Raw genomic sequence first — 16246 nt, 5'->3', positions numbered from 1 at the left:
CATGTATAATAAGTGTTAAAATCAGCATCAGGTAATAACATGAAAATGCAGGACACATTTTGTTTACATAAAGTTACATCATTTACAACATTTTTTAAAAGAATCAAAAAGGTTAGGGTTCGAGACAGCCACCTCCCAATTGAAAGTACTCACCCTGCTGAAAAAAACCCCCCAGCTAAAACCAGCCTAGGCTGGTTGGCTGGCCTTAGCTGGATTAAGCTGGAAGTAGCTGGTTTTAGCTGGTCTCCCAGCCTGGCCAGGCTGGTTTTTAGCTGGTGGTTTCCCAGCCTGACGAGCTAAGACCAGCCTGGACAGACTGGGAAAGTGGCCAAAACCCCTCTAAAAGCAGCCTGCTGACCAGCTAAAACCAGCCAACCAGCCTAGGCTGGTTTTAGCTGTTTTTTTGTTTTTTCACCAGTGTGTTCGGTAGAAACAATTTGAGATATTTTTGAACTTAGCTCAAAGATGCCGTTGTACACATAAAAAAACTAAATGTTATGTAATAACTCTCAAAAAAGTGTGTTTAATTATAGAGAAATGGTGTTCAGTTGTGACGTTCTTTAAAGGTACACAAAGATTTTTCAGACTTTTGAACACATTTACCTAAAAATAATTCTCACCATGTAGTTATGAGAAAAACTGACAATATGTTTTGATCATACATGTAGAAGTTTACATAAAGTTTACGCATTTTGTTTACATAAAGTTACATCATTTACAACTTCATTTTTTAAAAGAATCAAAAAGGTGTGGGTTCGAGACAACCACCTAATTGAAAGTACTCACCCTGCTGGAAAAAAAAAACAGCTAAAACCAGACTAGGCTGGTTGGCTGGTCTTAGTTGGATTAAGCTGGAAGTAGCTGGTTTTAGCTGGTCTCCCAGTCTGGTCAGGCTGGTTGTAGCTGGTGGCCAGGTCAGGCTGGGAAAGTGGCCAAAACCCCTCTAAATTCAGCCTGGTTTTAGTTGGTTTTAGCTGGTCAGCAGGCTGGTTTTAGAGGGATTTTGGCCACTTTCTCAGTCTGGCCAGGCTGGTCTTAGCTCGTCAGGCTGTGAAACCACCAGCTAAAACCAGCCTGGCCAGGCTTTAAATTTATATATATATTTTGTGGAACAACAGTTTGCACCAATTCTGTAGAATGGCCCATATATAGGCTATTTTAGTCGACGTGAAGTAAAAACAAAAGATTGTTGTATCTCCGTGACACTAGGTGGCAGCAGCACCCGGAGAACTCCACAGACAACCGTGACGTGGAGCAGAGACACATACCTTCTGTTTGATATTTACCAGTCTGCTTTTGTTTCAAACTGCGGATTCATTTATTATACATTTTACAGCCGAATCACTGTACGGTCATTAACAGCTAATATATGCGTTCATTACATGCCAAATGATGCATTTGCACAGTGGTTGATGAGCAGATTCCAGGGTGTGTCCAGTATTTTGAGAGGCAGAAGCGGGTGGTGAGTGTTTACAAAAGGCGAGATTGATTACTAGTGTTTTGAATCATACAAACGACAGCGTATGGAAAAATAAAAAGTTCATGATGTTGAAATAATTCAACGGGGATACCATCGGAGACACCTCGACATCAAGAAACCCTTGTAAGCTAACGTTAGTCACTTCACAGCATAACATCACACTTTCTGTACTAAACCGTTAGACTGAAGCTTCACAGCACTTAGTTAGAATCAGTGAAATGTCCAATAACATTCATTTAGGTACCTTAGATCAAATTAAGCAATGGAAGTTGATCGCTGTCAGCAGCTGTCACCTGATTTCACTCCATACAGTGTTTAAGTTGTACTATTTTTGGACTTTCTGCAGGTGGCACCCAGTCCAAATGCACTGGTTGAACAGTTGTCTTGCCACGTCAGTGTTGTTAACCAGTTTGGTGACATGACTAAATGGGTAGTGTCTGTTTTTGTAGGCTAAATAATTATGGGTTCACTCGGGAGCCGCTTCCAGTCGTCGCCCCGGGGCCCAGAGGAGGCTATGGAGAGGCAGTGCGCTGGAAACAGACACAGCTGTGAGTGCAGGAAGAGGAAACGCAGCTCACACTGTGAGTGTGACAGCGAGCCCGAGGAAGAGGACAGTCAGCTGGACACGCCACGCAGGTGAGAACACAGCCGCTATTGTTCAAAAATTCAGGGTCGTTCAGATTTTCTAAATATTTAGAAAAAGTCTCTTATGCTTACCAAGGCTGCATATATTTGATCAAAAATACAGTAGAACAATACACTAGTGTCACAATACTCATGATTCAGATACGCAATACAAATCTCACAATACACTACACTCACAATACTTTAGCCTAAATAGATTCAAATTTGTTAAATGTTATTGCTTATAAGACATACACTGCTGTTCAAAAGTTTGGGATTAGTACGATTTTTTATGTTTTTTAAAGTCGTTTATGCTCATCAAGACTGCATTTGTTTGCTCAAAAATACAGAAAAACTGTAAGATTCTGAAATATTGCAATTTCAAATAGTGGTTTTCTATTTTAATGCACATTAAATACAATTTATTTCTGTGACACAAAGCTGAACTTCCAGCATCATTACTCCAGTCTTTAGTGTTGCATGATCCTTCAGAAAGCCTTCTAATATGCTGATTTATTATCAATGTTGTTCTTTGATGAATTAAAAGTAAAACCAAAAAAAATACATATATAAAAAAACAGCATTTATTTAAAATATAAATCTTTTATAACAATATACACTATCGTCCAAAATTTTGGGGTCAGTAAGATATTTTCTTTTTTTTGTGAAAGAAATTATTAGTTTTATTCAGCAAGGATGTGTTAAATTTATAAAAAGTGATAGTAAAGACTGTTAAATAAATGCTGTTCTTTTTGCGTTTTTATTCATCAAAGAATCCTGAAAAAAGTATCATTATTATAGTATTAAGCAACTGCTTCCAACATTGATGAAAATTTAGATAAAATTAGAATTCTAAAAGGATCATGTGACACTGAAGACTGGAGTAATGATGATAAAGTTCAGCTTTTCATCACAGAAATAAATAATATTTTAAATTGCAATAATATTTCATAATATTACAGTTTTTTTTTTTTTTTTTTTGTATTTTACTGGTCCCAAATTTTTTAACAGCATTGTATGAGAAATCGTTAACATGGATACAGTTTATTAAAAATGTCAAATTTGGCATCAGTAATAAACTTGAACAGGTTTGGACTCATTCCCCCCTTTGCAAAGAACAACGGTGATAGAATAGAAATATTCATGATTTTTATTTAATTTTTTATTTTTGCAAAAAATACAATTATTTTAGACACATGCTTGCGCTCTCTCTGGTTACATGCATTAAAAGCAATACATATTTAATTTGATAAAATATTATATTTTATTTTTATTTTATTAAGAATAATTAATAACCATGGAAGAACAAATATGTTACTCCATATTTGATGCTATTTCCACTTGACAGCAATACATATTGTTGCAATTTTTATTGTAAAATATAGTGATGCAATATATTGTTGCACCCCTAGTGAAACAGTCATATTGTAAAATATTACTAAAATTTACAAATACAGTTGTCTGTTGTAATATATTGCAAAATGTATTTTATTCCTGTGATCAAAGCTGAATTTTCAGCATCATTACTCCAGTCTTTTTTCTTCAGGAATTCATGAATAGAGCATTCCAAAGAACAAAGAAATCTTATAAATATGCTTACTGTCACTTTTGATCAATTTAATGCATCCTTGCTTAGAAAAAGTATTTATTAAACACACACACACACACACACACACACACACACACACACACACACACACACACACACACACACACATGTTGGGTTTACATGTTTTATGGGGACATTCCATAGGCGTAATGGTTTTTATACTGTACAAACCGTACTTTCTATCGCCCTACACCTACCCTACACCTAAACCTAGCCCTCACAGGAGATTGTGCACACTTTTACTTCATCAAAAAAAACTCATTGTGCATGATTTATAAGCCTGTTTCCTCATGGGGACCTGAGAAATGTCCCCACAAGGTCAAAATCCACTGGTATTCCTATCCTTGTGGGGACATTTGGTCCCCACAACGTGATGAATACCAGGTACACACACACACACACACACACACACACACACACACACACACACACACACACACACACACACACCTGTATATTCAAATTAGTGTTGTTTGATTGTATTTATTAAACGTTTTAATGTTTTTTTTGTTTTTTGTTTTTGTCTGTGCTGTTCTGTGAACAGGAAAAAGTTGAAAAGTACCTCTAAGTACATTTACCAGACACTATTTCTGAATGGAGAAAACAGTGACATTCAGATCCGTGCCCTGGGGCAGGAGTGGAACCTACATAAAATTTACCTGTGTCAGGTTGGTCCAGCTGTTCAGTTTTCCTAATAACAGACTATTTAGAAGACATTCATTTTGCTTTGATTTCAGTGTTTTAAATTTTTTTTTCCCCCTCTCATTTTGCAGTCTGGCTATTTCTCCAGCATGTTCAGTGGATCCTGGAAGGAGTCTAATATGATGGTTATTGAGCTTGAGATTCCAGACCAGAATATTGACACTGAAGGTGAGGATTTGAAGAATATATTTTGAACATCTCCTTGATGCGGTGTACAAATTTAAAGGGTTAATTCACCCAAAAATGAAAATTCTGTCATTAATTATTCACCCTAATGTTGATCCAAACCCGAAAGAACTTCATCTTCAGAACACAAATTAAGATATTTTTGATGAAATCTAAGCGCTTTCTGAGTCTGACCCTGCATAGACAGCAACGCAACTGACACGTTCAAGGCCCAGAAAGGTAGTAAGGACATTATTAAAATAGTCCATGTGACATCAGCGGTTCAACCTTAATGTTATGAAGCTACGATATTATGAAGACGAACACACAGGGCTCTACACTTCATTTTCTTTTTTACTTAAAAAATGTAAGAACACAGGCAAAATTTCAGGAGCACATCCTAAACAATAATCAAAAAATCACATTTGACTCTTTAAAGTGATTTACAGTGGAATTTTGTTTTTAAAATTTCTGATTAAAATAACAGAATAAGAACGAGTAGGATAAGAATAATTACCAATTGAATGAAACCAGCATTAACAAAATTAATTTGTACTACAGAGGTGGCACAGAAAAACACAAAAGTGGCTTGTAGGTGTATTTTCTTGTTTAATGAGGCTCAGAGGTGGCTTGAGTGCAATCAAATTCATAAATTCATGTTGAGATCAATGTTTTAAATATAACATTTTGAATACAGAAATATTTGACGATTTGAATAACTGAAAAGATACTTTAAAAATGAAACTAAAACTGCCTGTAGGTGGCGGCAAGTTACTGATTAACTTACTGATTCATATCATTCATTTGTTTCATTCGAACGGCTGATTCATCCAGGAATAAAGCAAGTGACTGTCTTTATGAATGGGAAATTGAATCATTGACTCACTAGATTCGTTTAAAAAAAGCACGTTCATTCATAAACAAAACACTTGTGTTTGAGTGGACATACGCAGTGGCACAGTTATGACTTGTTTCAGACTATTTTTGACAAGGCAATAGTGTTAGAGTCAAACAATGTCACTTAATAATAACTTCTTGTTTTTTTAACTGTTGTATTAAATCAATATCTTTTTTGCAAACTCGCTTAAAATTCAATAAAAGCTGCCACTCCTCTTAGTTCATTGCAATCTCACACAGTTTCATTACAATCAACGAAGCTCCGTACACTGCATAATCAATCTCTTATTTACACTCTCTACACATTGTTTATGAAAGGATATGTCTGATACATTACTCAACGTTGCAAAAACCTGTAGGAACCTTTGAAACTCCACTCAGGGCAAACACAAATATGCTGTTCGGGTCAGTCGCACATGGTGCTCCTTAATATTTTTTTCATAGTCGCACGCAGTAGTTTTCAGTCGCAAGTGCGAGTCAAATGGTCGCACTGTAGAGCCCTGACAAAGGTCTTACGGGTTTAAAACGAAAGGAGGGTGAGTGAATAATGACAAAATGTTCATTTCTGGGAAAATTAACTCTTTAAATTCTTGTTGTTACAGTATATTGTAAACACCAAACATTTATATTCTGACCATGTTTTCTTCTCCATCTGTAGCCTTGCAAGTGGTTTTTGGGTCACTCTATAGGGACGACGTATTGATCAAACCAAGTCGAGTTGTTAATATTCTCGCTGCTGCTTGTATGCTTCAGTTGGTAAGTATGCCCAGTGTTGAAAACATAACCATTACCATCTGATTCCATAAAGACTTACAATTACTCTACAATGCAACTTTAGCTTTTTTCCTTTTCCCTTTTCCCTTTTTGGCCAACAATATGTCTTAATTTTTTTGTATAATTCATATGCGTCTTATTTTTTATGGATTGCAAACCAAAAAATGTTTGTGAATACTTCTTTTAAACTTGTTAGCTACATAAAATCAAAGGATCTAACATAGTCATATAGACATATCATAGTAATATCAGTACAAATAAGATGAGCATTACAGATTTGTATGTTTTGCCCTATTCCACTGTAAATAATAGGTATATGCTTGATGACAGAAATTAATACTTTTTTCAGGAAGCAATGCATTCAGTTGATCAAAAGTGACAGTAAAGGTATTTGTAATGTTACAAATAAATGCTGTTCTTCATCAGATAATCCTGAAAAACAAAATCACTTTTTGTTTCTGCAAAAATATTAAGTTTTCAAAATTGATAATAATTATAAATGCTTTTGAGCAGCGAATTAGCATATCAGAATGATTACTGATAGATCATGTGACACTGAAAACTGAAGTAATGAAGCTGAAAATTCAGCTTTGCATCACATGAATAAATTACATTTTAAAATATATTACAATATAAAACTGTTATTTTAAATTGTAATAATATTTCACAATATTACTTTTTATTTATGAAATAAATGCAGCTTCGGTGAGCAAAAATGTTTCAACTGTAGTGTGTGTATAATTGTTTTTTTAAGGATTTTAAATAGGATAAAAAATTAAATGGGATTAAATAAGGATAAAATTTGCAGTTGTAAATAATTTAAAGGTTAAATAATAAATAAAAATAACTATACGTTTAACTTTAGAAAGGTAAAATGACTGATTTAAATATTTAAACATTTCATGCATTTATAAATTAAAGTTTTGTGTTGTGCACAGTGCGATTGCAAAAACAAACAGAAATCAGTTTTTTGTTGAAAATTTAAAACTCTAGGGCCTGGTTTCATAGACGGGGCTTAGACTAAGCCAGGATTAGGCCATAGTTCAATTTAAGTAATTTTTCTAAACATGCCTAACTGGTGTACATCTTGAGACAAAACAGAGGCGCTGATATATTTTAAGATCAATCATTGCTTGTTGCTTTCAGTCGAAACAGCTCAGACTTACATTTTATTCTAAGACTAGGTTTAAAGGAGTAGTTCACTTTCAGAACAATAATTTACAGATAATGTAGTCACCCCCTTGTCATCCAAGATGTTCATGTCTTTCTTCAGTTGTAAGGAAATTATGTTTTTTATGGAAAACATTTCAGGATTTCTCTCCATATAGTGGACTTCTGTGGTGGAGTTTGAGCTTCCAAAATGCAGCTTCAAAGGGCTCTAAACAATCACAGCCGAAGAAAGAAGGGTCTTATCTAGCAAAACGATTGGTTATTTTCAAAAAAAATTTTTTTTACAATTTATATACGATTTAACCTCAAATGCTCATCTTGTCTAGCTCTGTGTGTACTCTGTGTAGAGGTTAAAAAGTACATAAATTGTAGAAGTTTTTAGGAAATAGTCGATCGTTTCGCTATATAAGACACTTCTTCCTCGGCTGGGATAATTTTGATGACCTTTGAAGGTGCATTTAAAGTTCAACTCGGGGTCACCATAGAAGTCCATTATATGGAGAGAAATCCTGAAATATTTTCCTCAAAAAACATTTCTTTACGACTGAAGAAAGAAAGACATGAACATCTTGGATAACAAGGGGGTGAGTACATTATCTGTAAATTTTTGTTTAGATTTTTTATAATTAATGATATTACCTCCATAATCACCTTTACAGCTTGTCTTTCTAGCTTCATCCTTAATAATTTTGTTTGTCTGTTTGTCTTTTCCAGGATGGACTGATCCAGCAGTGTGGAGAGACCATGAAAGAGAATGTGAATGTAAAGACCGTGTGCAGCTATTATAACTCGGCCACCATGTACGGCTTGGACTCTGTCATGAAGAAGTCAGTAGATTTGTCTGATTTCCTGTCTGATTATTCTCTAATACACTTGCAGCATAATAAACGCATTGCATGATCTCTGTGTGTTGCAGGTGTTTAGAATGGCTTCTCAATAACCTCATGACACATCAAAATGTGGACCTTATGAAGGAGCTCGGGTACAGACAGTCTCACTATATGCATCTGTGTCTGACCTCATCTGGAGGTTAACGGTGCTTAGAATGCTAGAATAAATGTTTGGTGTATTTTAATATGTGTGTAGGGCGGAAATTATGGAGCAGCTTATTCAGTCTTCTGATCTGTTCGTAATGCAAGTGGAAATGGACGTCTACACAGCACTGAAAAAGGTAGGTGACATTGTATATCATAATAGCGTTTTATGATATTACAGGCACACTAAATGATTTTGTATATGATTTGCTTCGGAAATGTTTTAATCATTTAAATCAATTTATTTGGTATTAAATATATAGGTAACACTTTACAATAATGTGTCATTTGTTAACATTAGTTAATGTATTAACTAACATCAATGAACAATATATTTTATTACACTATTTACAATTTTTTTGTTAATGTTAGTTATGAAATATACAGTCATTCATTGATAGTTCATGTTAATTCACAGTCACTAATGTTAACAAACGCAACTTGTGATTTTAATGATGCATTAGTAGATGTTGATATTAAGATTAACTAAGATTGAACTAAGATTAATAAATTCTGTAGAAGTATTGTTATTCTTAGTTCTTGTTAACTAATTAACCTTATTGTAAAGCGTTACAACAATATTTCATACATGAATATAATAAATATATAAAATACTACATTTATTTAATAAATTAAATGTTTATTTGTTTTTGTTTTTGTTTTGATAAAGGAACAAGAATAACTGCAATGCATATTTAATGGAATTAGGCAACTTATGCTTACTTAATTGTTCATACATAATAGAAAAATCATATTTAAAAAGTAGTAAATATCAGTAATAAATAGCATACAGCATGCATTTGAAGTATATTAATTTCTTTGTAGTTCATTTTGAGATTCATCATGCCCACCTCAGTAAAAATTATTACATTATCGATATTTAATTATCTATTAATAATTAATCATTCAAAATAATACATTTTATTCAAATTAAATATTATATTTATATTTTATGATATATATATGTTTGTTTATTTAAAAATATTTTTATGTATTTTGTGTGTTTTAATGTTATCTTATTTTTATCTTTTTATGTAATGGAGCTAGCTTTTATAGATTTTGTATTTATATATATTTTTTAATTTATGTTTTATGTATTATTAATTTTCTATTTTTATGTTGTTATATAATTCATTAACACTGTTTTTACTACCATTCTTATTTTTTATATGTATAGACAAACACACACAAAGTAGGAACTGGTTTTCATATATTTTATTTATAATATATATTTTATATATATTATTATTTTATGTGTTATATTAATTTTCTATTTTTATGTTATTATAGATTTAATTAAATGTAACATTGTTTTACTACCTTTTTTATTTTTATAAATAGAGAGAGAGACACACAAACACAGTAGGATTTGATTTTTAAAATCTTTGTTAATTTAATTATATTTATATATATATATATATATATATATATATATATATGGTTTATTTGCAAAAACAGATAATTCTGAAAACAAATAATTGAAAATTGTAAAAAAACAGAATTATTTGTTTTTGTAAATAAACTCTTCACACACACACATATATATATATATATATATATATATATATATATATACATATACACGATAAAAACATACATTTTATTCATTTTATTTTATTTGTAACCTCATCATTTTTTGTTGTTGGTTGTTGTTGGCATTACAATGGTTTTTAAATATCAATATAAATTCATGTACAATGACAAATATAAATCTGAGATCAGTCAGTGACTATAAATGCCTCATATATTAAACATGATGCAAAATCATATAATAGTTCAGTGTCAAAAATGTAAACTTGGTGTTTCTAGCTTTTTTTTACTCTTTTTTTCAGTGGATGTTCTTGCAGCTTAATCCATCCTGGGATGGCCCTATCAAACAACTACTGCTCGATGCAGACGCCTGGCTGTGTAAAAGAAGAAGTGGTATGTTTCACTCATAGAAATACATAAGTGCATTTACATAACCTTCCCCTAACTGCCACACTCATACACAGAGGCTGGAGAAGAGGAGCCGTTTCTAAACACAGATGACGGGATGCCCTTCGTCCCTGTTTTCAGACACATCCGCCTGCAGTACATCATCAATGACCTGGCCTCTGCCCGCATGCTGGAACGGGACAACATCCTACCTCCTGGTGAGACTGCACTCTTGACTGCTAGAAATGACATGAAACCTGTCAGATTAAAGATTTCTGAGAAGATTTAGTTGTTTATGTGTGCAATATGCATCACATTGTTTTGAAAAAGTCCATTGTTGTACAGTTAAGTTCAAAAGTTTGCATCCCCCTTTCAGAATTGGCTAAATGTTAATTATTTAACTAAAATAAGAGGGACACAAAATGCTTGTTATTGTTTATTTAGTACTGACCTCAATAAGACATTTAACATAAAAGACAATTACATATAGTCCACAAGAGAAAATAATAGCATCAAAAGTTTACATCCCCTTGATTCTTAATACTGTGGTGTTACCTGAATGATCCACAGCTGTCTTTTTTTGTTTAGTGATATTTGTTCATGAGTCCCTTGTTTGTCCTGAACAATTAAACTGCCTGCTGTTCTTCAGAAAAATTCTTTAGGTCCCACAAATTCTTTGGTTTTCAGCATTTTTGTGAATTTGAATCCTTTCCAACAATGACTGTATGATTTTCAGATCCATCTTTTCACACTGAGGACAACTGAGGGACTCATATGCAACTATTACAGAAGCTTCAAACACTCACTGATGCTACAGAAGGAAAAACGATGCATTAAGAGCCGGGGGGTGGAAACTTTTGAATAGAATGGATATGTGTACTTTTCCTTATTTTGCCTAAAAAAATCTTTCATTTTGTATTGGCCTTCAAAAGCTACAGAAGATACTTACATGTTTCCCAGAAGACAAAATAAATCAAATTTACCCTGATCTTCAAATTCGCAAAAGTTTTCACCCCTGTCTCTTAATACATTGCGTTTACTTCAGGAGCATATAATTTTTTTAGGCAAAATAAGAGAAATGTACACATCTCCATTCTGTTCAAAAGTTTTCACCCTCGGCTCTTAATGCATAATCTCTCCTTCTGGAGCATCAGTGAGTGTTTGAAACTTCTTTAATTGTTGTCTTTAAAAGAGTCCCTCAGTTGTCCTCAGTGTGAAAAGCTGGATCTCAAAATCATACAGTCATTGTTGGAAAGGATTCAAATACACAAAAATGCTGAAAAACCAAAGAATCTGTAGGACCTGAAGGACTTTTCTGAAGAACAGCAGGCAGTTTAACTGTTCAGGACGAACAAGGGACTCTTGAACACAGTTGTGGATCTTTCAGGTAACAACACTGTATTAAGAATCAAATGTATATAAACTTTTTAACAGGGTCATTTTTATCAATTCAACTATTATTTTCTTTTGTGGTCTATATGTAAACATCTTTTATGTGAAATATCTTATTCAGGTCAGTACTAAATAAACAATAACATGCATTTTGTATGATCTTATTTTGGTAAAATAATTAACATTTTGCAGATTCTGAAAGGGGGATGTAAACTTTTGACTTCAGCTGTATAAGGCTGGGATTTTAACACCACTTCCTCTTGTGTCTTTATCAGAGTGGCTGAGCGCTGTGTATAAACAGCAGTGGTTTGCTATGCTGAGGACAGAACATGATAATGATAATGGGTGAGAAAACGGCCCAAACGTCTTCACTGCTAAACATTAAACACGTGGTGTGAATTGCAAGTAAGTAAATCTGATTATTACAGACCACAAGAGGCCAATAAAGATGAGTTTGAGCTGAACAGCATGCGCTGTGGCCGGAAACTGACCAAAGACGGAGATGTGAGTTGGACTTTTGCTATTAAATAAATGTATCTTTTGCTGCATGTTTTGGTTTAGAACAAAATGTATATATTTTTGATATTTCCACAGTACTGTTGGCGATGGACGGGGTTCAATTATGGCTTTGACCTGCTGGTGACCTATACAAATCGTTTCATCATCTTTAAGAGAAACACCCTCAGTCAGCCATGTGGAGGCGCTGTCAGTTTACAGCCACGACGCCACTTAGCGTACCGGTGAGCTGTTACACCTCCGATTATATTTTATATAGTGGTGGGCCGTTATTGGCGTTAACGTGCTGCGTTAACGTGAAACTCTTATCGCGCGATAAAAAAAATATCGCCGTTAATCTATTCTCAAAGTTGGGTTGGGAGCTGGGTCTAAGCTATGATGACTTTCACCTTGATAGTTTAACTCGGATGTATACCAAAGACTGTAGAATATGGTCGCGCGTTTAAGTCTCCTCCGCCAAAACACAGACGGGATCGCGTCGTCCTCCATTCATAAAAACCGAATCTACTATAACGAAATGGCACGTAAATTCGTCGTTTTTTGGATTCATAAATCAAATACGATCTGTCACTTAATTCAAATCGCGATATGGACTAGTGTCTGTGAAAACTGAAATGCAAAAAGACCGTTTTAATATGAATCCGGTATGTTCCGTTTGCCTTGCTGTATGTATGAAATTCATACTATGAATGGTGGAGACGCGCTTTTACTACACGCATACTGGAACACACGTGACGCTCCCGGTAATTTTTGGCATTTTCATCTCACATGAACAGATAAACTCAATCTCCCAAACTGCTGTGAGTGTCACTTTTACCGTTTCATTTTTATGAAAACTAGCATCATATCATACTGTATGACACAGAAACTTCACGGCAACCTGTCAAAATAAAAGTATGGTGTAACATGTAATGGGTTGGGTAGGTGTTGACGTTAAAAAAAACACAATCTAATAGGTAGAAAAAATAATTTCATAATTTCAAAGTACATCTAATTGAACATAATTTATTTTCATCAACAAATTATCATAGAACAGCTTTATGAGCTTTATGATCCATTCTCAAAGACTTTAAGTCATTATTTGGGTAGCACACATATTCTGAATGCCTTCATCAGAATTCAAATTAGCCATTTTAATCTAGATTAATCTAGATTAATTCCAAGATTTAATCTAGATTAAAAAAATGAATCTATGCCCACCCCTAATTTTATATCTAGATTGTGCTGGTTTTAACCCTGTGAGAGAACTTTTTTTTATTATTAAGCCAAATACAATTTTAGAGTTTTCAGCAAAAACAATTGATGATAACCTATAATTTAGCTGTAAATTTTCTTCTTCATGAAAATAGCCAAAGAAGCTGCCATAGCATCAAACAAAAACAAACAAACTGATTATTTCTTTTATATGTGACCCTGGACCACAAAATCAATCATAAGGGTCTTTTTTTTTTTAAAATGAGGGTGAGTAATTAGTTACAGACTATTTTATTTTTGGGTGAACTATCCCTTTAAATAAAATATATGTTAAATAATATTACGTATTTAAAGTCATTATTTTAAATTTAGCATTTAATGAGGTTGAAAACATTTATTTCTTTTTTCAGATTGCGCCTTGCTTCATTTGATAACAGTGGAAAAGTGGTTTGCAGCCGGTCAACTGGCTACCAGCTTGTTACCCTTGAAAAGGACCAGGTAATCTGTCATAATGTTAAATATAAAACCTTCCAGATACTTCAAGGCTTGACTTGACTTAACTACTTCATTGTGTTACAATCGCAGGAATACGTGGTGATGAATCTGGACAGTCGGCTCTTGTCTTTTCCTCTGTATGTGTGCTGTAACTTCCTCTACACTTCCCCGTCCAGTGAGAGGAGAGGTGAAACACAGGAGCCGGAGAACAGCGCCCGCAGTGTGTCGTGACCCCACACAACATAAAACCTCCATCAGCCACCAGTCCAGCCTTCTTATAATGATTTACAGATTAAGGAATAGTTCACACAATAATGAAAATTCTGTCATTAATTGCTGACCCTCATGTCTTTCCAAACCCGTAAGACCTTCGTTTATCTTTGGACAACAAATTAAGATATTTTCGATGAAATCTGAGAGCTTTCTCACCCTGCATAGACAGCAACACACCTGAAAGGTAGTAAGGACATTGTTAAAAAATGTGACGTCAGTGGTTCGACCTTAATTTTATGAAGCTAAGAGAATACTTTTTGTGTGCGAAAAAAAAAAAAAAAATAACAACTTTATTCAACGATTTCTTCTCTCCCGGGACACAAAGCTCTCAGATTTAATCAAAAATAGCTTAATTTATGTTCGGCAGATGAACAAAGGTCTTACAGGTTTGGAACGAAATGAGGGTGAGTAATTAATGACAAAACTTTCATTTTTGAGCGAACTATCGCTTTAATTAGCTTAATGTATATCATTTCAGTCATTTTATTTGTATGCTTAAAGGTTGTATAAGCGATTTCAACATAAAGTGTCACATTCAGCTGACCTTTCTTCATGATCCGCTCGCTGCCTGCCCCATAAATTGGCTGTAAAAAAAAACGCGTCTCTCTGGTCAGCCTAGGGTCCGAGATATGCCAAAAAAAACAATCGGTGCTACCAACCGTTCCACAGAAAAACAAACAGTGTTCCAACCAATCAGCGTCAGGGGGCTGGTGTTGTGGACTTTCCTACTGGTGCAGGGATGTGAGGCAGGCGGAGCGAAAGTCCACAACACCAACCCCCTGACGCTGATTGGTTGGAACACTGTTTGTTTTTCTGTGGAACGGTTGGTAGCGCCGATTGTTTTTTGGCATATCTCGGACCCTAGGCTGACCAGAGAGACGCGGTTTTTTTTACAGCCAATTTATGGGGCAGGCAGCGAGCGGCTCGTGACGAAAGATCAGCTGAATGTGACACAATGTTTCAGGCTTGAAATCGCTTATACAACCTTTAATTTGTAAATAGTCAGGTGCCTTTTAAATAATTTGCTGTGTATCAGCAACAGAGCTAAGAGTAAGTGCTCTTGTTTGTATTTGTTTGGAAGTTGTCTAATATTTAAACTTGTTGGGCTGGTTATTAATTTGTCAGTCATTCCCTTTTTTTTTTTCTTCACCAAAAACAAAAAAGACTGAATATCGGTTTTGTACTGTTATATTTGTTTGAAATTGGTGCTAACGTGATACATGTTGTCATTATTCTTCAATGCATGCTGATGTAGGGACTGTGAAGGGTTGACAGGCATGTGTTGATTTACCAACAGGGCATTTTGAGTGACTTTCATAGGTGTCCAATGAAGCAGTTCAATTTTGAATATTTGTACACAGTGTGGTTTTGGTTAAATGTAAATATTGTCGGACCAAAGCGTCACATGATAGAAATCGAAATATTCATTAAATCAGCACTGACAGAAGAAATGGTGTTCACTTCTTGAGATGCAGTGTGAAAAACATCTCAGTAATAGTAACTGGTTCCATCTTATTTTTCAACGAGGAAGTAAGCCGTTTTTTGTGCATGAGCAAGACTTTTGGTTCATTAGCCGCTGTTGGGAAATAAAGAGAAGAATAACAATCTGCAGTAAACGGTGAAACTGCTTAAACTACAAACCACTGTGTTCAGAATTCAGATAATACATTGAAATAATATGGTAAGACACCTGTTTGCAATATCAAGCAGAAAAACGAAAAATAGCTGGAAGCCTCAAACATAAACATTACTTTAGAACAATTTATACTAACAAGATATTCATTTATTGTATATTGTTATTTATAGTATTCTATTCAGTGTTAATGACTAGGTCGATTAGCATTGCATTGACTTATAAATATACACTACCCTTATTAAAAATGCCAGATTGCTTGAAGAACACAGATGTCTTTTTTCTGTGTGAGGGCGCCCTCCGGTGTCGAGTACGAATAAAACATACTTTACATGTGTTTGACGCTGTGTACTTTTAATTTTGAAATATCG

The 16246-nt window shown here is 34.3% G+C and overlaps 1 protein-coding gene across 2 annotated transcripts; it reads left to right on the top strand.

The window, feature by feature from the left end:
* Positions 1–1257: 1257 nt before the first annotated feature.
* gmcl1 (germ cell-less, spermatogenesis associated) lies at positions 1258–15693 on the top strand. 2 transcript variants are annotated; one of them, XM_073829569.1, is made up of 15 exons: positions 1258–1462; positions 1930–2116; positions 4258–4381; positions 4487–4583; positions 6136–6233; positions 8136–8248; positions 8338–8403; positions 8508–8592; positions 10288–10378; positions 10450–10590; positions 12040–12109; positions 12193–12268; positions 12359–12504; positions 13885–13972; positions 14060–15693. In XM_073829569.1, exons 2-15 carry the CDS (start codon positions 1941–1943, stop codon positions 14198–14200), a joined length of 1512 nt encoding a protein of 503 aa, XP_073685670.1. In that variant the 5' UTR covers positions 1258–1462; positions 1930–1940; the 3' UTR covers positions 14201–15693. The 2 variants fall into 2 exon arrangements, with proteins under 2 accessions (XP_073685670.1, XP_073685669.1); XM_073829568.1 differs by having other exon boundaries at positions 1258–1603.
* Positions 15694–16246: the final 553 nt, after the last annotated feature.

This window comes from Garra rufa, chromosome 23 (genome assembly GCF_049309525.1).
Source record: "Garra rufa chromosome 23, GarRuf1.0, whole genome shotgun sequence".
NCBI lineage: Eukaryota > Metazoa > Chordata > Actinopteri > Cypriniformes > Cyprinidae > Garra > Garra rufa.
This window is presented reverse-complemented; position numbering and strand designations above follow the sequence as displayed.

What these genes read in the sequence shown, in the direction of transcription:
- gmcl1 (XM_073829569.1), top strand. Translation starts at nt 1,941, where the DNA reads ATGGGTTCACTCGGGAGCCGCTTCCAGTCGTCGCCCCGGGGCCCAGAG. An exon ending in CCAGAATATTGACACTGAAG is followed by an intron (nt 4,584 to 6,135) that starts GTGAGGATTTGA and finishes CTCCATCTGTAG; the next exon opens with CCTTGCAAGTGGTTTTTGGG. An exon ending in GAACATGATAATGATAATGG is followed by an intron (nt 12,110 to 12,192) that starts GTGAGAAAACGG and finishes TGATTATTACAG; the next exon opens with ACCACAAGAGGCCAATAAAG.